Below are 27,590 nucleotides of genomic sequence, written 5' to 3' on the forward strand. Positions count from 1 at the left end.
CATATCCAATCCTTAACTACCTACTTTATTTCAGGAGTTGCTTGTGAATTAATACATTTTTCAGGTATAGGATTTATTGTAACTGAAATTTTTAAGCATCTTGTGGCATATGGTTTGATTGGGATTCCATAGTATTTGGTAGACACATTAACTCTGGCAAAATTTTCTAGTAATATAATCTTCTGGATTATACTTTCTGTTCACCTCCCTATTCCAGAGTTTACTTTACATATAGACATGGCCCTATCAAATTCATGGAAAAACTCGTCACGGACCATGAAATCTCATCTCCCACCATGAATCCGCTCTTTTGTGTGCTTTTACCCTATATTATAGGGATTTCACAGGGGAGACCAGCGTTTCTCAAATAAGGGGTCCTGACCAAAAAGGGAATTGCAGAGGGTTTCACAAAGCTATTTTAAGGGGGTCACAGTACTGCCACCCTTACTTCTGCACTGCCTTCAGAGGTGGGCGGCTGGAAAGCGGTAGCTGTTGGCCCAGTGCCCAGCTCTGAAGGCAGTGTTCTGCCAGCAGCAGCACAGAGAAGTGGCAACACCATACCAAGCCACTCCTACTTATGCGTTGCTGCCTTCAGACCTGGTCAGCCAGGCAGCGGCAAGCAGCAGTGCAGAAGTAAGGGTCGCAATACCATGCAATCCATACTTCTGAGGTGCTGCTGGTGGCAGCTCTGCCTTCAGAGCTGGGCTCCTGGCCAGCAGCTGCTGCTCTCCAGGTGCCCAGTTCTGAAGGCAATGCTGCTGCTAGCAACAGCAGCACAGAAGTACGGGTGGTAATACCGCAACCCAGACACCCCCACCCCAACCCCCTCCTTTTTGGATCAGGATCCCTATAATTACAACAAAGTGAACTTTTAGATTTAAATACCTGAAATAATAAAATTTACAATTTTAAAAATCCTATGACCGTGAAATTGACCAAAATGGACTGTGAATTTTGTAGAGTCCTACATATAGACTACACAAACTGAGACATCTCACTTAGATCTGCTCCCTGTACCTATTCCATTACAAATGCAAAAACCAGCAGTCTACCAAACTACCAGGATCACCACTCCAATGCTCTGCTTTCTAAATCTATTGAGCAGAGAGTTTATGTTTAAGATATGCATGCTTGTTAACCACAGCCATCTATGGAATTAGCCCTAGCTCCACTGGAGTCTGCTTTTGTAATGTTCCACGTTGACCAATAAAGAGAGGCTCATGTGTGTAGGTTACAAAACTTTCACAAGTAGTGGAACTTGACTGGAACTCACTTCATGAAGGGCTAAGAATGACCTCAGAGCTAACTATATACAGAACTAAATGTCCAATTGGTCGGTTTAGTGTTCAATCATATTCTTCATATGTATAAAGACATATAATAGTCCTATTAACAGAAAGCTCTTTAAAAAAAATTAACCTTCTAGTGGCTAGGAAAAACACAAGATATTGTTTATATTTTTAACTGGAAGGTGCTCAAATACTACAACAATAGAAGCCCTACAACTATCCAGCTCAATAGATCAGGGTAGTTAAACACTGGAATAAATTGCCTAGGGAGGTTGTGGAATCTCTGTCTCTGGAGATATTTAAGAGAAGGTTAGATAAATGTCTATCAGAGATATTCTAGACAGTATTTGGTCCTGCCATGAGGGCAGGGGACTGGACTCAATGACCTCTCAAGGTCCCTTCCAGTCATAGAGTCTTTGAATCTATGACTCTGCAGATTTAACTGAATAAAATAGGTTTTTATTGCTTTTTATTCCTATGAGCTCTGGAAAGCCAGCATAGTTGGCGGTAAGCGAGCTGGATACGATTCCTTCTTATGTTTTATGAGAAATGTTTACGTCAGTACCAAATTCTGCCCACAAAGACACTTGTGTAATGCTGCAGAAGACAAAGTGGCTGCAGAGGTATCACTGAGAGTGGTGCTGACTGCAGAACGCCCATTACTGGTAACCACAGTGTTGGCAATTCATATGGTATGGAAGGCTTTTGCTCTTCCTAAAACTCCAGCTCCTTTGATTAAAACTCAGTCTCAACTCTCCTTTGAACAACAGCGTTGAGCCCCCCCTGGTTGTGGGTGGAAATCTAAACCATAAAGGCAACCCCCATCTTCAAAGTGTCCTGATTTTTCAGTCAATCCCCTGCTCCGCGTGGGTGCAGCTCACGATTTTGGAACCCTTGGGGCTGCCTGTGCTGAAAAAGCAGGGTCCCAGGCCAGCTGCCAGTGCCCAGATAGTTCCCACCAGCAACCCTGACTAAACCTGTCCTAATGCGTGTCCCGACTGCACCTCTGTGCCCTTGGCCGGAGGGTGACCGCGCCCGTCTCCGCGGCTGAAAGGGGGGGTTTAGCACTGAGGAAAGTGCGGGGCGGGCAGCGCCCGAGAGGCCAGACCAGTCCCCGGCCACTGCAGCTGGGGATCCGCGCCGGAGCCTCCCGCTAAGCGCAGCGGCCTGTGGGGCAGGGAACGGCGCGCCGAGGGGCAGGAGAACGGGGAGATAAATGAGACGAGAGGGACCCCCGCCGGCGCTACCTTGCTTGACGCGGGGCTCCTTGGATACCAGGGCCGGCCTCACGGCGGGTCTCTTGCCCGCAGCCTCCCCGGCGGCTCCGGACTCGGCAGCCGCTTTAGCCCTGGCAGCAGCGGCGGCTGCGGACACAGCGGCGTGACCGGCCCCGGCCCCGGCGCCGCCCCCCTTATGCTTCTTGTTCTTGCCGCCCATAGCGCCGGCAGCAGGGGCGCCGCCTCCGAGTCCGCACAGCAACCGGCCGGCCCCGCAGCCACAGCGCCGGACCTTTTACATCCGGGTACCACAGAGCCTCACACCGCGCTAGGAGCAATATTCTGACTGGCCAGCACCGCGCGCTTGCTGAAACTATGGTGACTTCCGGCGCTGGTGGCACTGCGCTGTATTGCGGGCATGCTTGCGCCTGAGAGCGCGCTGTATTGTGGGAGAACATCTCTTCTATCTCCACCCGTGCGCTGGGCGCCTACGGGGTTTCCGTCCCGGTGCAGGCCGGCTAGTGCCGCGCGCCTTCCCCTTCCGGCGCAGCGCAGAGTCGGAGGAGGAGCAGATCTGTGGTGCGCGCGGGGCGCGGTGGGACAGGCTGCAGCGATGGCGGACGCCTTCGGGGACGATCTTTTCAGCGTGTTCGAGGACGATTCCGCCGCTTCTGCGGCCAAGAAGGGCAAAGCGGCCGCGGCCGAGGCTGCCAGCAAGGCCGGGTGAGAGGCTGGTCGGCGCGGGCGAGGCTCTGCCCTCGGTATAACCCTCTTTCTCTCCTCATCCAACGCCGGCTCGCGCGCGTGGGGACGGGGGTTGCGCTCGTCACCACGGCGGGGCGAGGGCCGCAGCGAGTCCGGCTACCGGGATGCAGCGCTGCTGTTCCCCCTCCCCCCATGGGGGTACTGGCAGTGTTGGCCACAGGCCTTGTTTATATCCGTTTGGGGCAGAGGCGGCCCTTTGCGCTGTGGGGTTAGTGGAGATTTACATACACACGGTCTCTCCCCAAGACAGCTTGTGATCTCCTTCAAGAGCGTGAGGCTGAGGTGGGTTTGACATTTTCCAGAAGCCATCTGGGAGACTTTTTTATGCTTTGTAAACAGCATTTTCTACAAACATGGGTTCCCAAGCTATAGTCCACTGTAGATAGCAGAACCGTTTCCCCCCTTTAGAGGTACCCCTGTACCTCGATATAACACTGTCCTTGGGAGCCTAAAAATCTTATTGTGTTATAGGTGAAACCGTGTTATATTGAACTTTCTTAGATCCACCGGAGTGCACAGCCCCCACGCTCCCAGCACTGCTTTACTGCGTTATATCCAAATTTGTGTTATGTCTGGTGGCGTTATATTGAGGTAGTGGTGTATTTTAATGGCAAATCTGTTTGTTTGAATTACAGGAAACGCTCAGATGGCAAATCTCCAGCAGGTGCTACGAACATCCCAGGGAAAACCAAAAGAGAGTCAGAGCTTGATAGCACAGATTGTGCCATTTTTGGAAAGAAATCCAAGCTAGAGGATGTTTCAGAAGATATTAAGTAAGACTTAGTTTGTTATCTGGTATAGGCAGAGTGTTTACTGTTATGATGGTCTGAATTATATCACAAGTTCAGGATTATTTAAATGAATGAGAAAGCTTGGGGATGTTATTAAAGAGATATGTAGTCATACAGGAAAGAGTAGTTACAATATTGGAGATTTTAAAATAAAGAGATGTAAAAGTGGTGACTACAACAAACAAAAAGGGCTGGTGTGGTGTGAATGGCTACTAATAAGTGTTGCCATTGGAATTGGTCAGTGGGTTATTGGCTGAAACCACCTTAAAAGTGATGAACTTGTGGCTTGTGTTTTATAGAAAGGAATGGGAAAATGAGAGATGCACAAGGAGGCAGCTGCTGGTCAGCTCACTGAAACAAACCATTGTCTTTGAATGATGGACAGTGGAAGGAGCTGTGGGAGTTTATAGAGACAAGATAGTGAATGGGGTATGGTCATGAAAAGTGTTGAAGACTTGTGATCTTGTTGTGGCTCTAGAAGTGGCTAGAGGTCTTTTAAGACTGAAGTTTCTTTGTGCTTGTTAGGGGTAAAATTAGTCAAAGCATTCTGAAAAGATTAGAATTTTTAAGTGTAATGGATTCTTGCCTACAGTGATCAAACCACTTTGTGTAGTGCTGGCCTCAGAAACTTAGAGAGAGGTTTCTGGTCTCTGCAGCCTGTTGCTTCAGTGGAAGAACCACCTAGCCACTTGTGCTATGGTCTTTGTACATTTTAATTTTTTTCCAGTAGACTAAGTCAATGGAGGGTTTTGCATGCATTTTGGGGAATTTTTTAACTTTTATTCTTCGCAAAAATTAATTAAATGCTGCAGTATCACAGGGAGATAATGAGTCCTGCATTTTACAGATGGGAAACTAAGGCAGAAAGCCTGTGATTTGACCAAGGGCAAAAAGTCCATGTTGGAGCTGGGAGAATATAGGAGTTCTCTGTTCTTAGTCTTCTGCCTTTTGTGCTAGGCTACATGACCTGTCACATTGTTGAGGTGTTCCCTCCTTGTTGTCATAAGTGGGACTGGTTCCATAGCAGAGGAGCTTGCCAGCTTCAGTTCAGGCTGCTGCCTGAGAGGCAGTCTAATTTCTGAGGTACAGGCACTTTCAGAAATCAAGAGGGGGAAGTCTTGTGAGGGGGATCTGAAAACAATAGTATATGCACCATGCTTATACTTTGCTTTGATCAGTTTTGAAGACAGTTGGAATTAAGAGGCTTTCAGCATATGCTGACTGCTGTGACGGTGGTGTTGATAGAATAAGTCATTTTAAAAATTGTCTTGCAAATCCAAAAATGGTGGTTAAAGTATATTTGTTAGCAATTTTGATACCCTGTAATAGTTTTGGTAGTAGTTCCCTCTATCATAATGTAATCTTTTTAACAGTTTAACTTATTGATGTAGGAATGAGATGTAGAAATACGACCTCAGTATAGTTTGATAGTATTAGTTAACATTTCTTTATTTAGTCTGGCAGACCTGATGCCGAAAGTAAAGGTGCAAGCTGTTGAGACTGTTGAAGGTTGTACACATGAGGTGAGCACTGTAAGAGCATTTATTTTATGGTGTGCAAAATTTTGTTTCATATGAATGTCTTGTCTTTTACCTTTTTGAGTTACAACTTTCCAGTGAAGCTCTGTAATCTTTTTACTATAATCATTACTATATTAATTTTCTGTTGGTTTTTTTTTGTACTCGCTGCATTTCTACACTGCCTTTCATCTGTAAATCTCAAAGCATTTTATGTTAACACTTACTGAATACTCATAATATTTTTGGTTCTCTGTAAAAGATAGAAAGAATGCCCTTGTGAAGGGTTTACATTCTGAATTAGCTATATCTTTCAGACTTGCATTCTGATATCACCAATTAAGCTTCTCAACATCCATTTCAGTGATGTAGAGCTTACTCAACCCACTTCTGCTGTTAAACTTGTAAGAAAGCAGCTGACCATAGAAACTCTTAAATCTCTACAGTCCAATGTATATATCTATATGGCTACCATTCATTTCCTGTGTCTGGAAAGTGCCTAACAGATTATAGATGCTGTAATGATAATTGAACCTAGCAATGAAATGCAGTGCAGCTCTTCAACAGTGCATGATGATACTACAGAATAGTACAGGAAATGAAAATAGCTCATCAAATCATTGTACACCTAAATAAGGCTTTTGTAGAAAACAGTGTTATGGTAGTGCATGATAGGCAGCAAGTGGAAAAAACTAATCTGTTTTCACTGTTTGTTTAGGTTGAGTGTCATTAATGCTGAACAAAGTTAATTAGATTTACAAAAAATCTTTATTAATAAAGATTATTGGTACTGCTGGTGACTTTTTAAAAATATATAATTGTTCTTTACATTAATGTCCCTTTAATAATCTAGTTCTAATTAAAATGGGTGTAAAGTGGATGGAATAGATTTACCTGATCTGGTATTTAGCCAAGACATCATGTTTAAAACCATCTCTGGAGTTATGAAAATAGCTGTATGTTTGTAAATATGACTACTGTGTAGTGCTGTGAATGTAAACTATTCCCAGAATTCTGCACTACTACACAATTCGGAATTTGTGCAGAATAATGTTCCCCATAGAATTTTATTTTTTCACACACAATTTGTGATTTCCACTAAAATGCTTCCTTTTCCCAGTTTTGCATGTTTCAAATGCAAAATATTAGTTATGTATACACCCCTAATGTCATTGCATGCACATCAGCACGCCTGCTGCGTTAGCTGCGAGGCTTGATGTAAAAACCTCATAGTGTACTATTAAGTTAAGTTGGTCATCACGTGTTTATGAAGCAGTCGATAAAATGTCAGGACAAAGTACTTCCCAAAGCAACCAGCTGGGTCCGGATGAAGTTACCAAAGTGTGGAGAGATATTCATTCTTTTGCACAATGTGAACAGCCTTCGTACAAGGGACACCGGCCCTGCTCAGCTAGCTGCCTGCCGGGATAGATTTAACACCGGGCCAGCAGCAGGCTGAGCAGAGCTGGCGGCTGGGACTCCGGCTGGCAGATGGAACCCCAGTCTGGGCTTCTGTCTGCTGGTGCCTGTAAATGTAAAATGTATATTGGCACTCAGAACCTTAAATTACAGTAAATAAATGAAGACTTAGCACACCACTTCTCAAAGGTTGCTGACCCCTGCTCTAGCCCTATAACTCCGCTTACACGCAGGCTGGAACCGTAGGCCCTCTTGATGGGTGCAGCAGTCTCACTCACACTGTGCATCCTGAGCATCACTCTGCACATCAGATTCTAGTGGCGCCGCCCTTCCTCTTTTAGTCTCTGTCAGCCTGAACCCTCCCAGCTATCGCTGCCCTCTGCCTCCCCAACATTCCTGCCCGTGCCTGGCACCGGGGCACACTTACTACTTCCGGAGACAAAGGGCTGTTGGCTGGCGAACCAGGCACACAACCCAACCCACACAAATGTGCATGTATGCACTTATCCCGACATATAAACGCTACCTGGGGTCTCCCTTCCCCATGCTAACTACCTCCTATCCTGCAATTAAACTACTGCTAACTCACCAATCCCCCTCTCGCTACAGTGGTGTGACCCAAAAACCTTACAATACACGCAGAAGCTTGAACTTCGACAAGACGTGACAGACGCTAGTGGCCTCTGGTCATTACAGTACTTTTGTATAATGACTTTGTTTAAATGAAATATTTAAAGTCATTGAGAAAGACGATAACTGTCAACAAAGATACATCCAAGTTCTGTATTAATATGCCTAGTAAGGAATCTATCAAAAAATGTTTCCTGAATCTTTTTTTTTTTGGTCTGAATTGTTACACTCATATTTGCTGACAGGCATTTTGAAATACATTGCCAAAATAATTGAAACTGTTGTGATTATATTGTGTTATTTTGACTCATATGCATAATTTTGAAGAATTTTAAAATGTGTGCAGAATTTTTAATTTTTGATGCAGAATTTCTCTAGGAGTAGTAAAACAGTAGCTTACAGTCATATATTGCAATGTTCCTTATCCTGAATTGCTAACAATCTAAGAGAAGACAAAACAGTAGATAATACACCAGGAAAAGGAGGGAATGGAATTTATTAGTGATAGCTTGAAAAGATGGATTTGAAGAAAAAAGGGAGCATTTGACAAAACATAAGAAGCAGTGTTATGAAAGTTGAAAAGTCAAAAGTAAATTCCCTGTATTTTGTTTGTCTCCTGAATCCTGACCTGCTCTGTTTAGCTTGATAGTACTGATTAAATAGTAGTTTGAACCAAAGTGGCTGCATTATAATTAAGAATCGCCATAAACACAAAGCATTCTAAAACTTGATGGTTTTTTTCTGTTTTTGTTTAAAATATGTATTGTCAGGTTGCACTTCCTGCAAATGAAGACTTCATAGCCCTCAAGCCAAGAACCGGAAAAGCTGCAAAGGTGTGTTATAGATTTAAAAGAAAAAAAATACAGATGTATAACTTGTAAACCATAATTAGATAGATGAGGATAAATGGGCCCTATCAGCAACAGTGAAGTAAAGGGAAACCTTTAAAAAACAGTCTCTGCACTGAATGAGTAGATGAATGTTTGTCTTTAATGTAATTTTGGTTAGAGCTAGATGGAGAGATTGCTCTGGTTTGGTTTCCACTGCCCATTTGGCAGCATCATTCAGTGGCTCCAGATGTATAAACTGTGAGTTTATTCTTATTTTATTTTTGTAATAGATTCCATACAAAATCTAAACATATAAAGGCCTAGATCAGTTACGGATTTGGCTGAGACTCTCAAAGTGAGTTAATTCAAAATCTAAATTAAAAAAACTATTATAAAATACTATTTTCAAGTGGAATGAGATGGTAACTAGTCACAAAATTTCACTCGAGGCTGAAAATTTAAGCTATAAAATATGTTTCTTTTAAATACATTTTTTTTCTTTTTAGGAATATCCATTCATTCTCGATGCTTTTCAAAGAGAAGCCATTCTTTGTGTGGATAACAATCAGTCTGTTTTAGTGTCAGCTCATACATCAGCTGGCAAAACTGTGTGTGCGGAGTAAGTAATTTTGTGATAGATTTTTTTAAGAGTGAATAGTGTGGTGTTTCCCCTGTTCATTCTTCTGAACTATATGTCAGACTCAAGAGGAAAACTTTTAAAGGTTCTGTAGCATCAGTCACACTTTCTAAAGTAGTCTGTTGCCAGTGGTACAGTGTGACTTAATGACTTACAAATATTTTGACCACTTCAGGTGTGTTAAAATTTAAAAAATGTGTTGGGAGGTGAGTGCGAAAGAGAGAGCGTGTGTGTGTGTGTGTGTGTGTGTGTGACAGAGAGCATGTATGAGAGAGAGAGAGACAGAAACTGTGAACTGGCTGCTGGGGAAATCTCAAACTGTGCACTGTCTCTTTAAGAAGGCATTCTCAATTCACTGCAGCAGCTCCAAGTCCTGACTCAGTCCTGAGCCAGGCTGTGTCTGCTCTCCCTGCTCTGCGGAGCTGGGGTATAGGGTGGGGGGAGGGGGACACCCTGAGATCTGCACCCTCCTCCCCTTCCCTCTTCCCCCGCCCTTCCGCTCTGCACAGCCAGCAGGAGGGTCCTGGGAGCAGCTGTAGGACAGAGCACATGCTGCTGCTGTGTGTGATATGCTAATCAGCTGGGTGGTATTTGAATCTCTCCTGGGTGGCCGCCCAAATGCGCAGCTTACAGGGAACACAGCTTGTAACCAGTTTCTTTAGTGTATTAAGCTTAGTTTGGTGTTTGTTTTATTTGTTCAGTAATATGCTTTGATCTGTTTTCTATCCATTATAATTACTTAAAATCTACCTTTGTAGTTAATAAACTTGGCTTTGTTTTCTCTAAAACCAGTTTGTGAAATTCATAACTGGGGGGGAGGGGCAAAAAGCTATGCATATCTTCCTCCACATTGAGAGAGGAGATGAATTTCAGTTAGCTTACGTTGTACAGTTCCCTGTGCAGTGCAAGACAATAGAATTTTGGGTTTACATTCCAGAGGAGGTGTGCACTTGAGTGCTAGGCAATTCCCTAACTGAGTCTTCCCATGCAGAGCTGATCTCAGTGTCTGTGTCTTTCTGCAGCTGGGTGTCCCCCTACCTGTGTGTACTAGAGGAGGCTTGAGGGCCTGGCTCAGCAGGTCAGTGTAAGAGAGCCCAGACTGGTGGAACAGGTTGGCTCAGTGGTACCCCGGAGTGGGGGATAACCCATCACAGTCACTATTTAACCTATTTAACAAATCTAATTTGCCAAGTGTAACTTTTAGGTCTCTGTGCAATGATATATAAGTTCTACCAGCGTGGATTAAATTGAAGCTGGTAACAAACAGGTGAAAGGATTCCTGTTTTGTTACCAGTCTTCTATGTTAGATTTTTACTTTTCATGGAAGGGTAGAAAGGTGTAAATGTCTCACATGTATTTAATATTATATTGTAGATATGCAATTGCCTTGGCTTTGAGGGAGAAACAGCGTGTGATATTTACCAGTCCCATTAAAGCTCTGAGTAACCAGAAGTATCGTGAGATGTATGAAGAATTTCAGGATGTTGGTTTGATGACTGGGGATGTCACCATTAATCCCACAGCTTCTTGTCTTGTGATGACAACAGAGGTATGTTTAAGTAGGTAATACTTAGTCCTTTTGCTTTTCCTTTTTGTCTCTGTGGGAGTATTTTTGGCCCATGCTGTTGAGAGTGGTTGAAACAGAAAGATGTCCAACAAAGATTATACTGGGTGAATTACATTTAAAAATAACACAACATTTTAAGTTCCCTCTGCCCTCACAACTTCCCCTGCCTTCAATTTAGTCTCTGATTGGGGGCGGGGGTGAGAATTAACTACTTTGAAATGACCTTTTTTATTTTCACATTTTTGAGATGTGTCCCAGGCACTGTGGTGCCTCAGGAACCTTCTGGAAAGCAGTGCCTGTTAGGGCTGCATGTTTTCCCTTTTTAAGTACTGAATTTTTGGAACCAGATTGTAAAAGGGTGACGTGGCCTCAAACATTGCAGTTTCTTCCTTTTCTCAGCTAGCTGCAGGTGAATTAAAATGCTTCCATATTTACTGTTCTCTAGTAGTTTAGCTAGTTAGTAAATATTAGGTAGTGTGCCCCATTGCACATTACGTTTTTATTCTAAATGTATGGTCCTTTGACCTGTTTCTCATGGCCAGTCAAGTCACTAAGGATTTACTTCTGTAGTTTGTCTCATGCTTCCCTGTAGTTCCAGAAGTGGATTCACATGTCTGTTGTTTCCTCTGCCTAGGGAAGTCTAGAATAGATCATTGCTCATTGTGTAAGGGTTTCACATCTCAAGCTTGAACCAGTAGGCAGCAGAACTTTCAGGTCATCCTCAGCAGTTAAGGTGTTGCTCATTTCCCTACAACTCTATCAGGAGGCAATGGCTTTGTGGGGCTGGTGCCTGACTTACTCAGGTTTGAGATGATGTGCATGGTCCTTGAATTAGACCATGGTAGATCTGACTCAAGAAATGGAGCTGTCTGTCTTCAGACTTTGTTGGGTAACAGCAATGTGAAATGCTTCCCCTCTGGGTAAGGGGTTGCAATTTTTTTCAAGTAGAGGGGGGTCACACTTTTTTTTAAGACCAGAGAGGGTCACCCATACAAAAAGGTTGAGAAACACTGGTCTAGACTGTGCTGATGAATGAGTGGATCTTTCAGGGAAGCTTCTGTTTCTCTTAGTGGTGTCATCAGACCAGCTCTTTCAGGAATATCTGAACATCTCAGTTGTCCTCGCTGTTTGTTCCCAGGAGGCTGACTAATTTTATTATAGTCCAAAATGCCCTCTGCCCTGACATGGCTTTCTCTTTGAACAGCTACTTTGTATCCATATGTTACATCCATATAATTTCTTTTAGGTTATTTATTGTATGTGGCCTTTCATCCTCTCTTGTTTTTCTATGAAAGTGCAATTGCGTACGCTCTCACCATATCTGTCAGTAAACAAGTTCTATTGTTTTCAGTCGTCACAAGACTCCAGAAATGTGAATCTTCCCACTAGTCAGAAAAGCTATTGCAAAATGGTACTTCAATTACTTCTTGGTGCTGACAGGGTTGATAGACTTCTTTTTGAGACCTCTGGAAAGTCCACCTGTTATTAGAGACAGTATTTTTAATCAGTTACATCTGCAAGAAGAATGATTGCATACTCTAATAGCTGATTTCTTGTTACTATATACCACAGGGATAAAGTGGCCCAAGCTTATATAAAAATGGTGTCTTGAATTCCACCTGACTCAGATTATTGCTCTCCTGATGGTCTTTCCAAAATTTCTTTATTACCTGGGCAAAATTAGGAATCCATATTCTATATGTTGAGGACTTTAAGTTTTTATTTGGGTAGGACTGAGGCACTTAAAGTTAGCAAGATTGTTTTTATAGCTTTTGGGAATCAATTTTTAAAAGGAATGCTACTTCCATTCATCCCCTGTATCAGTAGATTAGATTGAGTACTTTGGCATATTACGTTAGCTTGGGAGTCAGTTCCTCAGGATCTTATGACTCACCCCACTGTGGTTAAGCACTGATAGCAAGTCTTTGTCATGTTTCCATCTTAGAAGTTGGTGGAACACAGACCTGCAGTTTGCTATACACATTTACTTAGCATTGCTCTCTCAGCTTGGCATCTAGGTCAGATACTTATTCTGGAACCAATTCTGCAACCTTTGTTTAGTTAGAACTTCTCAGCCTACCTTCCTGGGAGTGGCTGTACTGCTCAATAGATTCCCACAGGTGGGAATAAGCAAAAGTCACTTTAAAGAAGTAAATAATTTTTAGGAGAAAAACTTGAGTGGGAAGAACTCTTAGGCTTTAAAGGATTGCCCCCTTAATAATTACCTATGTGGCATCTTTTGGGTAAATGAAGGTTTAAAAGAACATTAAGCTGAACTGGTCCTGAAATTTAGTGATAACATACTATCAAATGGATAATCAGAGTTATGGCAATAAATTCAGCCCCTTGTTCCTTCACTGTATCTCAGGAGGAACAGGTTGAACTCATGTTGTTGAGTTTCATGATTAGAGTTTATTGTGCAGAGTATCTTATAATTATTTCTAGGAGAAGCTTGCTACAGTTTTGATATTCTTCTTAATAGTCTAATTCTAAATGTGTAGGTTTTTTTTTAATTGCAAATTAAGGTTTCATATTACCATATGAATTTGAGCCAAACATCTCTGTGAAACTTTCTTAAGGAGATCCTTGAAAACAGAGTACATTCAGTAATAGTAATTGTTACTTAAGTGCTAGATGCATCATTTGCACCCTTTTATTTTCTTCAGATTTTGAGAAGTATGCTCTACAGAGGTTCTGAAGTTATGCGAGAAGTTGCCTGGGTTGTATTTGATGAAATCCATTATATGAGAGACGCAGGTATGGTGTGTTTACAGTTTTGCTATGGAATAAATGGTATATTCTTTTTCCTGTCTGTGGCATGGCCTGCTCGCTCCTGCCTCTGCTCAAGTCCACAAACAGCTCAGAGACCTTTTTGTTGGTAAAACACCCTATATGGTTTATTTACAATGATGGTTGCCACCATCTTGTATGCTGGACTGCCTTACACCTACAGTCCTGGGGAGTCATCACTGAAGAGCAGAGTGAGGGAAGGTCTACACTCCAGCCAGAATCGAGGCTTTGAGATTGATCCACCAATGGTCTATTTAGCGGGTCTAGTAAAGACCTGCCAAATCGACTGCAGATCGCTCTCCAGTTGACCCCTGTCGCCCAACGAGAAGAGCAAGGTAAGTCAACAGGAGATTTTCTCCCATCGACCCTCTGCGGTGTAGACCTTGCAGTAACTCGGCCTAAGGTACGTCGACTCCAGCTACGTTATTCACATAGCTGTAGTTGCGTAGCATAGGTCGATTTACCGCGGTAGTATAGACATAGCCTCAGTATGTGTCTGTCTGCTTCCCCTCAGCCTGCGTCTTTGCTGTGCCTTTTGTATCATCTGCCTAATGGCCTAATTAGCCTCTTAGTGCTCTTCAGCCCATCAATTAGGCACAGCTCTTCTTAGTGAGGTCTGCTCTGGAATAATTAATTAGAGCTGCAGTGACCAGAGTGCTTGCTCCTGGAACTCAGTAGGTGGGAAGTGGGGTTGTGCGGCCTTCCTGTAATTTGTCATGTGCATCTTCTGTTTTCAGAACGTGGTGTGGTTTGGGAGGAGACCATTATTTTGCTACCTGACAATGTTCACTATGTGTTTCTTTCTGCCACTATTCCGAATGCCCGCCAGTTTGCTGAATGGATTTGCCATCTTCATAAACAGGTCTGAAGTGATTGTTGGATGGGGTCCATCTCCATCTTAAAAAGTGGAAGATCTGATAAGTGTATGGGAACTGTATTCCTAGATAGGTTGTGTTGCTTTTACAGTTTAAATTAAAGAGATGTCAACTCAAAATTGGCACAAAATTTTGACTATGTAAAAACAAATATACTGTTTTGTAAAACAATATAAATGTTTTTATATATTTAAAATCCTAATGGCAGGAGTTGTTTTAAACATTCCCCTGTAGTGTTTGCATCCCAAACAATGCAGCACAGAGAACATGAACAAAAAGATTGTGTGTGGGAGTGTGTATGAGAGAATAGAAAATTACATTTTTTTTATCATTTGTCTAAAGGATAAAAATGTAAAAAGCATAAATCATGAAACATGAGTTGGATTTCAAAACGCTCAGTTTAAATAATCCAGTTATAGGAAAGGAAATTGGTATAAAATAAAATTAAGTTCACAGTGACGTTTTAATCTTATATAAAGGGAATATTTTGTGTGTTTTTTGGGGAGGGGGTACAGTACAAACTTCTTCGCAATGTGTAACAGTAAGTGGAAATGAAATTAGGAGTTTTTAATCTCTGTTTTGTTTTGATTTTTATATTCTGGTAGGTCTCAGCATTTAAGTCATAGGCTTTCTTTGTAACCGTTAAAATTGGAGAGAGACTTATTTACTGCTGTAGCCCTCCAATAATTGAGGCTTTTACACTGAGCTTGTAATTGTGTGTTCCTGAAAAGTATTTGTATTTTTTTTTCTTTCTCCAAGAGACACTGTTAGTACTATATAAATCTTCTTTTGGATAATATGTTTCAGGCCTAACTTTCTATCAGGTCTTGTCTACATGGCAAGTTACTATATGGCAAGCCAGGGTTTGAATCTTAATCCTGGGGGAATTCTGTGCCCTGCAGAAAAATGGGGGAGCGAAGAAATCTGTGGGGAACACATGCCCCTTCCTGAGCAGCACGGCATGTCTGCTTGGAGCAGCCAGCAACAGAGAGCAGATCACTGCAGGGGGCAGGCTAGGTGTGCATGTGTCCATGGAGAGGTGTTAAGAGGGTGGGGGTGGGTGCGTGCCTGCATGCAAATGAATGAGACAGACTCATTCTGGGCTTGTCTACACTGGCAATTTACAGCGCTACAATTTTCTCGCTCAAGGATGTGAAAAAACAATCCCCTGAGCACAGCAAGTTTCAGTGCTATAAAGCGCCAGTGTAGACAGTGCACCAGTGCTGGGAGCTATGCGCCTCATGGAGGTGGTTTTCTTAGAGCACTGGGGAGAGCTCTCTCCCAGTGCTCTGCCACGACCACACAAGTCACGTTAGAGCACTGCCATGACAATGCTTTAGGGTTGCCAGTGTAGACTAGCCCTTAGAATAATGTTGCTTGAAAGCATAGTACACTAAGTTTACTCTGGGACTTTGACTGCACTGTAGCAGTGTCTGCACACAAGCTTGTGCGCTGTATAGTCACATCCTAGCCTGCCACAGAATAACTCTCAGTTCAGACAGTAATGTATGAGTGTCTAAAGCAAACATGGTTTTGCATTCCTGATTGTGCTCTAATAAGAGAAGTGTGACTGATCACAATCTTTTATTGTCTTGAGATTTAAAATATTTTTTATTTTTCTCTGGAAAGTGCTGTCTCCAGACTGTGGTCAAGGGGGTATACTTGTTTGAATAAATACCATATTTATAGTAGCAATGAAGTAAATTGTTTTGTTTCTCCCCCCCAGCCTTGCCACGTGATTTACACAGATTATCGACCTACTCCTCTGCAACACTATATCTTCCCAGCAGGAGGGGATGGACTCCACCTTGTGGTTGATGAAAATGTAAGACATATTTAGTTTGTTTGAAAGATTGTCTGTGCTTTCAATAATTATGAGACTGTCGTTTTTAAAACTTGTGGCAAAAATTTTGACCACTAATTCAACCTATCCCTACACTGCTTGACAGACAAAGTAGCACTATGTGGGATAACCCCCCTCTCTCTCTTCATTTAAGAAAAACAAACTTCTAACCATGATGCTCTGATTGCTGTTAAACGTTACAGTGGTATGGAACACAGCAATTATTTTATTTAATGTCCCAAAATTCAGGTGGGTATGATGTGCCACATTGAGTTGCTCAAGGGTTTGAGTAGGAACTTTCCCCCTCATGAGATGCTGACTTGATTATCTCTGCAGTTGTTCCTTATTCTGTCAACACTGTTTCTCTCCTGCATTTAAAAAACAACAAAAAACGACTCGTGATCCAGAAATACAAAATCTTAAAATACACATCATAACTAGGACCCTACCAAATTCATGGTCCATTTTGGTCAATTTCACGATCATAGGATTTTAAAAACTGTAAATTTCACAGTTTCGGCTATTGAAATAATAAATTTCATAGTGTTGTAATTGTGGGGGTACCAAACCAAAGGGGATTATGGGGGTGTGTCTCAAGGCTGTTGCAGGAGGGTTGCAATATTGCCACCCTTACTTCTGCATTGCTGCCTTCAGAGCTGTGTGGCCGGAGGACAGCTGCTGGCTGGGCTCCTAGTTCTGAAGGTAGTGCTAGCTCCAGCAGTAGCGCAGAAATAAGGGTGTAGCAATACCGCACCATGCCACCTTCACTTCTGTGCTTCTGTTCCCAGCCAGCAGCCGCTGCTCTCTGGCCACTCAGCTCTGAAATCTGGTCTTCTCTACAACAGCCAGATTTCAATGAGGGAGATCAGATTTCACGGCCGTGAATTTGGTAGGATGCTACTCATAACAGCTATTGTCACTGAGAGCAGTACTAGACTCAAATCAGGCTATTCATAATTCAAGGTCCAGCAGTTATATTAGTATCATAATATGGAGCCAAATAAAGGCAGCATAGTATGCTCCTTCTTTGTTAATTTCTCTATAAGTTCATATTCTTGCATGCAGATATGCTTCTACATTCCCCCAATAAAAGAAGCAGGCTAATTTATGGTAATACTTTATTTTTTTATAAATAATTTCTTTTTTTTTTTGTTTTGTATCTGACTTAAAATGTCTTATTTCTGACCCATTATAAAGTTTTAATTGGAGAAGTGAAATTGCTTACAAAAGTCACATTAATTTCTAGGGCGATTTCAGAGAAGATAACTTTAACACAGCGATGCAAGTACTTAGAGATGCAGGTGACTTAGCCAAAGGAGACCAGAAGGGCAGGAAAGGAGGAACAAAAGGTGAGTTTGAAACCTTGTATTTAAAAATAGTTCTTAGATAATACAAGGATGAATTAAGTTATTTTAAAACTGAAAACAAGAGTGCTGTTAGTGCGTGTGTCTAGATTAAGAGACTTTTCTGCTGATGTAACTTCTAAATTAATGTTTTGTCTTTGCAGGACCATCAAATGTATTTAAGATAGTGAAGATGATCATGGAAAGGAATTTCCAGCCTGTAATTATATTCAGTTTCAGTAAGAAAGATTGTGAAGCCTACGCACTTCAAATGACAAAATTAGACTTCAACACAGGTACAGATGAATAAGTTGTAGTGTGGTTTTATTTCTAAATGCAGGTTTGCATAAATTATGTGAGAGACCTTTCTAGTCAGGTCTCTACTTTATTTCAGACTTTTTTATATCTAATATGAAAAAAGCAGACCTACAATGCATAGATATGGAAATGCAGAACTTTTCAGTTATATGTAGTCTTAATAAATTAAGCTAATTGTCGTTGAAATTGCTGGTGCCACTAGAGGATCTAATGAGCTTACAATGCTGAGATGGCTTTTCATTCTGAACCTTAGATAGGGCATGGGTACATAAACACGGTAATTCTATAGTATTCTAGTGCACTAACTGTCTGTGTAGACTCTGCTACTGTGTTCTGTGTTTCCTAGTGCACAGTGATGTTCTATGGTTTGAATGAGCAATATATCAATGTGACCTAGGAAATTTTTAGTGCCCATTAGAGCAAGGCCTACCCAGACAATTAGTGCATAGCACACTGGAGCACTGAAGATTTACATCCCGGTTTGCCATGAAGTAAGTGTTTGTGTAGACATGCCCTTAGTTTTACCTGCAGTGTATCTTGGAACAGTAGTAATAGTACAGCTGCTTTCAGATACAGTTGCACAAGTCAAGAAATGATTGGCCATGTCAAGGTTCCTTCCTCACTCTGAACTTTAGGGTACAGATGTGGGGACCTGCATGGACACTTCTAAGCTTAATTACTAGCTTAGATCTGGTATCACTGCCACCATCCAGAAGTTTCAGTGTCTGGATCACTCCCTTTCCCCACAAAACCTTCCCCTCCCTGAGTAGCCTTGAGAGACTCCTTCACCAATTCCCTGGTGAGTCCAGATCCAATCCCTTGGATCTTAAAACAAGGAAAAATCAGTCAGGTATTAAGAAAAAAAGGCTTTTAATTAAAGAAAAGAAAGGTAAAAAGCATCTCTGTAAAATCAGGATGGAAAATACTTTACAGGGTAATCAGATTCATATAGCCCAGAGGAACCCCCTCTAGCCTTAGGTTTAAAGTTACAGCAAACAGAGGTAAAATCCTCTCAGCAAAAAGGAACATTTACAAGTTGAGAAAACAAAAATAAGACTAACACGCCTTGCCTGTCTGTTACTTACAAGTTTGAAACATGAGAGACTGGTTCAGAAAGATTTGGAGAGCCTGGATTGAGGTCTGGTCCCTGTTAGTCCCAAGAGCGAACAACCCCCAAAACAAAGAGCACAAACAAAAGACTTCCTCCCACCAAGATTTGAAAGTATCTTGTCCCCTTATTGGTCCTCTGGTCAGGTGTCAGCCAGGTTTACTGAGCTTCTTAACCCTTTACAGGTAAAAGAGGCATTAACCCTTAACTATCTGTTTATGACAGGCCACATGCCAAGTTGTTCCCCACCTCGCTTCCCTGTCTTTTTGAGTTATGAGTTTGGCATCTGAGTAATTTCTCAGAAGCAGAAAAATCTTTTTCGTGCTCATGTAACATAACTAAACTGATCTTCCTCAGCTGCTCAGTTCTCCCCTCCCCCCCCAAAAGCCCTCCCACATTTCATCTTAACTTGGGAAAAGAGTAAGATTAATTTAAGATTTTTTGAGAATCTTAGCAATAAGTGTAGAGAGGGAGCTGTAATGGAAGTCGTCATAGATTGTGAACTCTTCAGGGCAGGGACCTTGTCTGCTCGTCAACAGAATGTCTTTGCACAGTGCTGGCACAGTGTAATTAATTGTAACATTCACTGTCACATGCAGCGGGATATTTGTTCTCATAATCCACGTACAACTGTCAGACTGTAATTGTAATTAAAAATTCTGCCCTCTACTTGTTTGTAAATAAAGCAAACGTTTTTTTTAAATGGCTTAAGTGTACAGCTGCATAATTATACCCTTTATTTTGGTAACTCGTACATGTGTTTCGGTTCTACAAGGCAGGTAGCTTTAGGACGTCACTTTCTTTAATTAGCCGAGTATGTATGCTGACTTCCTAACTTTCAGCACTACTTTTTATAATGTAACCTTTAAAATAGTTAGTTATATTTGACATGGTTTACAATACCAACATGTTGGTATTTGCAGGAAAAAATTTGCTTATGTGTAGATGTTTCCTTTTTTAGATGAAGAAAAAAAGATGGTTGAAGAAGTATTTAATAATGCAATTGACTGTCTGTCTGATGAAGACAAGAAACTTCCTCAGGTGAGTGTGGAGGTTGCTTAAAAATAATTTCAGTTAACATATACTAAAATTCCTACCTGATGTGATACAGTGTATTTTAGATAAATATATGATGGATTGTTTTTGAACAGTGTTGTGGAAAATGTCAGTAGCTTGTTTTGATTGAAAGTGAGGGCTAAATTAAAACTTAGAGGGTAAAGTTACTTTACTGCTGTTTTGAACCATAGCTCTACTCAATTTTCTGGGTAACTTTGAATGACTTATTTTTTAATAAAGTGTACATCTCCAAATAGGTGGAAATTTTTTTGTAATTGAAAGTTGCTTAAATCTATTTGATATTGATTCTCTGTTCTTTATCAAATTTTGTCTTGTCATTTTTTGTGAAGTCGAGTTAACAGAGCAGCTGCATACCAATTTATAGGAGAATGGTTGCATCTTTACAATGGAAAAAATATAAATATATAAAAAATTAGAGTTGCAGAATAGTAAAAAGGCAACAAATTTGTAACAGTTGCTAAAATTATGGGTTATATTTTTTATTTTGTTTTTTGCTCTATATGCACAACTTTTTCTTGTCCTGTTATTGATTAGCCTTTTGGAGAGTTTCATTGTGATTCAGAGAGAGGTGGAAATTGCCACAGGAGTAGCAGCCCTTGTGCTTTTGACCATACCTGTGTTAGGGAAAACATCTCACCAGTGCTACCGCCGGTTCAGCTTCATTGATGGCAGGAATCTCTCCTAAAAGTCTCTAGCATAGATGAAACCATTGAGGCAGAACAGGGAGCTTTTAAGTTCTGAAATCATCAGTTTATGGTGTCGCTTCATGAGGCTCTGTTTAAAAAATCTTGGTAGATAACCAGTAAGCATCTCAGAAATTATTTTTCAATCACTTATACTTCTCTCTGTTCCTCAAAACCTAACCAAGATGCTACTCTCCATTAAGGACTATTAGCATGCAAAGTTACAGCTTTCGGAGTGGAGCCATTTTGGAGTTCACTGCATGAGAACAGTGGACAGAAGAACGGGAAAAAAATTTTTTTCATTCCTTTTAACTTATATAATGACTTAATGCAGTTTACCCAGGTCTTAAAAAAGTACTTGTTCTCAGACAAGCCTTGGAAAGTTCAGCCTTTGAGTTTTTGTAAATGTTCAGAGCAATTGAAAATCAGGATTCAGAATGGAAAAAAATTGAAACTATTTTGAAGCCTGGTGTGTTATATATAGTATAGATATACACACACAGATATAGATATGTAAGTTTGTAACGATGGAATCCTATTCATAGTATATGGAATAGGTTGATATTTTGCCTCTTGTGAATAATTAAATCTAATTCTGAAATCTTGCATCAATTTTGACACTGAAACTGAACAAAACAAGTTCTAGTTAACAAAGCTAATCAAGTAAGTATGTGTTTATTTAAAAATAATTTTGGACTTTTAGATTTGATTAGAAGAACTTAGTGTTCAGAATTTGAACTATACAGTGTTTGCAAACAAAACATTCTGCTTTTCCCAGAGCAAGATATTTCAAGACTATAAATTTATGATCAAATTGCAGCCAACCAAAACCATTTTTTTTATGTCTGGTTTACCAAAAACGCCCTATGTGGGTAAGAAAAACTCTCAAGTAAACTTACAAATTTAAATATTCACATTTTTAAAATTACTTAAAACATGCTTAGCAGTAAGGAAATGCTGAATTGTTATGAATATTGAACAAAGCTATGAGAGTTTGAAATGTTGACAAACTGAGGGATGTGATTGGCTGAAATTAATGCGATGATTATGGTCTTCAAATTTGTTTTATTTCTGAGTCTTGATATATATGTTCATCAAGTCAACAGTTCTGTTTACCTTCTCCTTTGGAAGCAATAGGTAAAGCGCTGCTTGGTCATAATAGCAAGGTCAGGCTCGCTTCACTGGATGCTGTTCATGGCTTTGGAAATATCTGTTTCCACTGACTGACTGGGAGAGGAAATAATCAAAACATCCCATATGTTCTCATTCTACTTTCATAGATAAATGCATCACTTTCCAGGAAGTGCTCAAGGGTCACAAGAAAGTAGAGCCTCTGTTTCTTTCCAGTGTCACTTCTTATATGCTCTTTCACAGTGCGTTTAGAGAATTTTCCTGTTTAACTTTGAATGCTTGAATAGAACTCTAAACGCTACTACAGCTTGTGGATTGGAGATTCCTCTTATATGTGATCTGAGGTGCTAGACCTAGTAGCCAGAACCAGACCTCTGTCTTTGGTCACTTTTTGTTGGGGGTGAATCTTTAACAAGTCAAAGGTCTGTTTAGCTGTTTGTGCTTAAATTGTCAGATAATATGAAAACTGTAAGAGCACGCTGTTAAATGTTTTACACATAATTATGTTTTTGTTTAAAACTATTTCAAAATAGATGTATTCACTTACCCTCTGTATTCACAGGTTGAGCATGTGCTTCCTCTTTTGAAGCGAGGAATTGGCATTCATCATGGTGGTTTGCTTCCAATTTTAAAGGAAACAATTGAAATTCTTTTTTCTGAAGGATTGATAAAGGTATGTAGTTCATACCTATGTATTTAGGTGCAAGTCTGTGTATTTTTCATGATCATTTTAGCTTTGACTCCCTTGGAAATGTACAGTAGTTGATTGTGGGGTGCTAGAACCTCAAAAATATGAACACCAGAGTTATGGACTTACCAGTCTAACCAACACCATGTGAAACTAGAAGTCTTCAATCAGGCAGCAGCGCAAACCGAAAAAAAAAAAGAAATACTGTACTGTGTCGGAGCTTCAGTGACTGGGAAGTTGGAGCTGCCACCACTGGGGCTCAAGAGCTTCAGCCCTGCGGCCCAGTTTCCAGCTTCCGCGGGGGGAGAGGGAGATGCGCTGGGGATTGGGGCTTCAGCTCTGCTCCTGGTTTCAGCTTGGGGCAGGGATTGGGGCTTCAGCTCCGCAGCTCCATTCCCATCTTCAGCGGGGGGTGGGATGGGTTGGGGATCTGAGCTCTCTGATCCCAGTTTCAGCCGGGGGGGGAGGAACGAATGGGGCTTTAGTTACTAGGGGAGCGCTGGTTTCAGCCCCAGAGAAGAGAAGGGCTTGTGAAGCTTCGTCTCTAGAGGCCTGTGTCTTCGAACACCCATACAACAGTTCGGGAAAGCTCGAGGTTTTTCTACTAATTTGGATTAACTAACACAATTGGCATTTAATTTCTTCCTCTGAGGCACTACTTTATTTTTAATTATTCATGACTAGATGACTCATTTTCCAGAGAGAACAAATGTATCAGGCTTCAAACTCTGTGCCTTTTTTCCACTTTAGAAACACTTTTTCCAAGCACCAGCTATTCCTTAAGGGAGCTGGGCATGGCAATGGAGGAGGGAGGTCTCCTAATGAAAGTCAGTATATTTACCAGTATTTTGTTGCTTTAGGTATCTTTTTATTTGGGTGCTTTATAGTTCCAATTGTAAAAGTTCAGTGTTTTTTTTTTTTTTAAATGCAAAAAATAAACAACATGTTAAATATCAGAATTGCAGTACATTATAGAATTTCATCTATATAAATTTTTCCCATTTCCTGTCCTTTTCATCTGCAGCCCAAAGTGATAGCAATTCAGGGAATCTTGCTTCAGAAGAAGAACTTTTTAAATTCTCTGTTGTGAGCCTCCATCTGCTACTATACTTTCACAAACTCCAAACACAGAAAATTGCTGTGTAAACATAACCCCAGACTGAATGTAGCCAGTTGCCAAACCCTCCGTTCTGTTATAAACTGAATAATGGTATGTCTAGACTAGAGTTCTTGCTCCTCTTGTAATTTGAATTGATTGATTGCCAATTAACTCAAATTACCTGAAAGAGAGAAGGTGGGTGAAGAAATACCTTTTATTGGAGCAACCTCTGTTGGTGGAAGGAACAAGCTTTCAAGCTTCACAGAGCTCTTCTTTAGGTCTGGAAAAGGAAACTAGAGTGTTGAAGCTAAATAAAGGTGGGATAGATTGTTCTCAAAGGAAAACTGCATAACATCTTCAAAAGACAAGCTGGGAACATAACTCTGCTGGACACCTAAGGGTATGTCTACACTACCTGCCGGATCGGTGGATAGCGATTGTTTTATCAGGGATCAGTATATTGCATCTCATCTAGACACAATATATCGATCCCCGAACGCGCTCCCGTCAACTTTGGAACTCCATTAGGGCCAGTGACGGTAGCAGAGTTGACAGGGGGAGCTGCGGCCATCAATCCTGCGCCATGAGGACGGGAGGTAAGTCGAAATAAGATACATCGACTTCAGCTACGCTGTTCCCATAGCTGAAGTTGAGTATCTTACATCGAACCCACCCCCTAGTGTAGACCAGGCCTAAAAAACATGGAGTTAACAGAGACGCTGGGTTTGTGGCCCATTACAACAACTTGTAACACACCTTGCTTCCTACTAACCCTCCATTGTCCTGCAACCGCAGAAGTATTAATTGCCCACTTCATTTAAAGTGGTCTCCTACAACATGTTTGAATACCTTATGCTTAACAACCTGTCCCACCTTGTATTTAGCTTACACACTCTAGTTTCCTTCTCTGGACTTGAAGAAGAGGTCTGTGACGCTTGAAAGCTTGACCCTTTCACCAACAGAAGTTGATCCAATAAAAGATATTTCTTCACCCACCTTATTTCTCTCATAACCTAGGACCAACACATCTACAACAACATTGCAAACAAATTATTTAACACCTTTGTATATGCTAATCTATATACTCCACACATATCGTAGGTTTATCCTAGGCAGAGTTCAGCTCTCAGTGTTGAGTTTTAGTTTAAATAAAAGCCTTAAAAATTAACAATAAGTGCTTTCAAGAAATGAAATCAGTTGCTGTTTACTGTGGAGTGGGGAGTTCAAACATTCCCAGCAGGGGACACAACTGTATATCTACATATTATAATTTGTTGTTGTTATGAGAACACTACCTTGAGAGCTGGTACCAGATACTGCTTGTAATTCACTAACACTCTTTATTTTTCATTACTGAAATACCATTGCTGTCGTTGTAGGAGGGGGCAAATAGTGTTTTAAAACTTAAATAATTTTTCATATAATTTTCTTGATCTGCAGTAATTTTGGCTAACTGTCTTTGATGTGATAAAGTTCTAAAGATAATGAAAAGTATACTTTTATGAGAAAGGTGGAAACAATAATTGTCAGCGCTCTATTCTTTATAGTCAAATGTTTCCCCCCTGAATCCATCTTTTTATGAGCTCCTTCTCTGTATATTTAAATTCTCGGCTTGATCAGGAGATGAAATATAAAGAGAACTTTCTGAGGCATTTAATCTAAACAAAAAACCATGTCATGTGAGCTCAGGTGACAAAATGATCCCAGAATCTGGGCCAAAACTATAAGGCTTACTATCAAAATAGTTTAGAATGACCACTAACTTCACTGTAATCAGTATTTAATGCAAAACTCACCACTTAGACTTGTTTTCTGTTCATTTTTCACATGCCCATGTGAACATATAACTATAAACTAGCTAATATGTTTCTTCTGTTGGGGAAAATGGTGGGGAGAGATTGTTCTGTTTCCAGTTTTTAGTATTTGGGATGTACCTGTGTCTGGTGGGTGGGGTGGGGAAGTATTTTAAGTACCTAGATATTGGCAGCATTTTATCTAAAGTAATGCACAGTTCAGGTAAATAAGTGTTTCCAGTTTCAGGTATGTATTGTACATTTTAAATCTGATTAAAAAGGGAGAAGTCTTAGGTAGCTGCTTCTAATCATTTAAATGTTATAAAGTTACACATTTGTATTTTGTTGTCTAATATTGTTGCCTGTTTATTTAGGCCTTATTTGCAACTGAGACCTTTGCTATGGGAATTAATATGCCAGCCAGAACAGTGCTGTTCACGAGTGCCCGCAAATTTGATGGGAAAGATTTCAGATGGGTAAGTGCAATTCAATATGCAGGGATGAATAATTGTGAATTTAGTTGTTTAAATTCATATAGAAGATAGTTCTGAGAAACGAATTTGTTTGAGACACTTTACCCACTTCAGTAAAAATATTTACTTCAAAGCTCTTACTTCGTTCATACTCAATGTAATTTTTAAATAATGTGCAATTCATATTAAAATGTTCAAATCTATAACTTCCCTCTTTAAAATTCTAGAAAATAAAATTCATTATAAAGTATTCATAAAGATGCACTTTTTTAAATAAAAATAGTAAAAAGGCACCCAAACACAGGCAAGATCTGTATGTCTAAAAAATTTGAAAGATTCTACACAACTTTTTTTGCAGTTCTGAAGCCATGTTTCCTGTCAGAATCTTTCCCAACTAATCATTGGTTGTTCCCCATTCATATAAAAAACCTGGGTAAGTAGTTTTCTAGTGCCTAATCCAAAACCAAATACTCACTAGGCACTAGGAGACACTCTCTATTACAATTTCTGAGTTGATTGAGATGGAAATACAGCACTCGCTATTACCAGTATACAGAGGACACTGGAATTTGTACTTTTTCACTAACCTCTTCCTCCCCCAGCAGTTTCATGGTACATTAGCTGCAGCCCCCACAAACAAACAAATAAAAAAACCTCCAGTGATATCTAAGGACTTGCCTATGTGAGGACACTCAAGAAGGTTTTTCCAAATTCACTAAAGGTGTTAAATAAAAGTTGATTAGATAAACTGTATTAAACCAAATTAAGGCCACTTTAATTCTGAATGAGAGCATCCACACAAGAGGTTTAATACAGTTTATCTAATCCACTTTTAGTTCACACCTTTAGTAAATTTGGAAAACTTACCTGAATTTCCCCAGTATAGACAAGCCGTTAGTGCTTCAGGGCTTGTCTACATGGCCCCGCAGTGTGGACTGCAGGAAGGGTCAATTGCAGTATGCACTAAAATTTTAGCTGCATTTATAGCACGCCACTTTACTGCACCCGGCAGCTCACATCCTCCTAAGTTCTCCCCTGGGAGTCTGCACTGTGGAGCTGTGTAGACAAACCCTTAGTCATGGACTTGTGGCTTTGTGAATAGTATGGTTACTTTAACTCCATGAAAAGGTCATATCTGTTATACCACCCTTTTCATGTTTTTTAATGCGGTTCTCAGTCACTGTAACATGCAACTGGATCAATGTGCTGCTGTTGCTTAAGTTACAGCAATAGTTAGAGGGTTTTTCTGTTACAATTCCAGATCTCCTCAGGTGAATATATTCAGATGTCTGGTCGTGCAGGACGTCGAGGTATGGATGACAGAGGAATAGTAATTCTTATGGTGGATGAGAAGATGAGCCCAACAGTTGGCAAACAGCTTCTAAAGGTATTCTGAGACTACGATTATTTAAATACAATGAATGTGAAAGGTGAATGGAATTAAATCTGATGCATCTGAAAAGTTTCTTTGTATGAAATTCTCACTTTAACTCTTCAAATGCACTGGTGACACAAAGGAACCCTGGAGGACCTAATCCCAGATAGCTAACACAAGAAGTGATTGGCTTATGGGGGAAGCATTTTGTGAGACTGCACTTGGGAGTATGACAGGAATAAGTTTTTAATATTGCAGAAGTCGCATTTGACTGAAACATGATTCATTTTAATATTTGTTTCCCTGGGGGATTCTGCGCCAAAAAATTAAAA

The 27,590-nt window shown here is 40.6% G+C and overlaps 2 protein-coding genes across 2 annotated transcripts in view; one reads left to right on the forward strand and one right to left on the reverse strand.

Annotated features, from left to right (window-relative positions):
• DHX29 (DExH-box helicase 29) overlaps positions 1 to 2,809 on the reverse strand; it is a 38,543-nt gene extending 35,734 nt beyond the window's left edge. The window contains exon 1 of the mRNA XM_050946866.1: positions 2,537 to 2,809. Coding sequence (XP_050802823.1) covers positions 2,537 to 2,726 — 190 coding nt within the window. The 5' untranslated portion in view covers positions 2,727 to 2,809. The remainder of the gene's footprint in view (positions 1 to 2,536) is intronic.
• A 179-nt stretch (positions 2,810 to 2,988) lies between these two features.
• The window catches only part of MTREX (Mtr4 exosome RNA helicase), a 90,426-nt gene continuing 65,824 nt past the window's right edge, over positions 2,989 to 27,590 (forward strand). The window contains exons 1-15 of the mRNA XM_050946889.1: positions 2,989 to 3,229; positions 3,907 to 4,044; positions 5,519 to 5,585; positions 8,399 to 8,461; positions 8,965 to 9,077; positions 10,470 to 10,644; positions 13,329 to 13,419; positions 14,190 to 14,314; positions 16,054 to 16,152; positions 17,417 to 17,519; positions 17,678 to 17,809; positions 19,901 to 19,980; positions 22,393 to 22,503; positions 25,785 to 25,886; positions 27,145 to 27,270. Coding sequence (XP_050802846.1) covers positions 3,120 to 3,229; positions 3,907 to 4,044; positions 5,519 to 5,585; positions 8,399 to 8,461; positions 8,965 to 9,077; positions 10,470 to 10,644; positions 13,329 to 13,419; positions 14,190 to 14,314; positions 16,054 to 16,152; positions 17,417 to 17,519; positions 17,678 to 17,809; positions 19,901 to 19,980; positions 22,393 to 22,503; positions 25,785 to 25,886; positions 27,145 to 27,270 — 1,635 coding nt within the window. The 5' untranslated portion in view covers positions 2,989 to 3,119. The remainder of the gene's footprint in view (positions 3,230 to 3,906; positions 4,045 to 5,518; positions 5,586 to 8,398; positions 8,462 to 8,964; positions 9,078 to 10,469; positions 10,645 to 13,328; positions 13,420 to 14,189; positions 14,315 to 16,053; positions 16,153 to 17,416; positions 17,520 to 17,677; positions 17,810 to 19,900; positions 19,981 to 22,392; positions 22,504 to 25,784; positions 25,887 to 27,144; positions 27,271 to 27,590) is intronic.

The sequence above is a fragment of the Gopherus flavomarginatus genome, chromosome 3 (genome assembly GCF_025201925.1).
Source record: "Gopherus flavomarginatus isolate rGopFla2 chromosome 3, rGopFla2.mat.asm, whole genome shotgun sequence".
NCBI lineage: Eukaryota > Metazoa > Chordata > Testudines > Testudinidae > Gopherus > Gopherus flavomarginatus.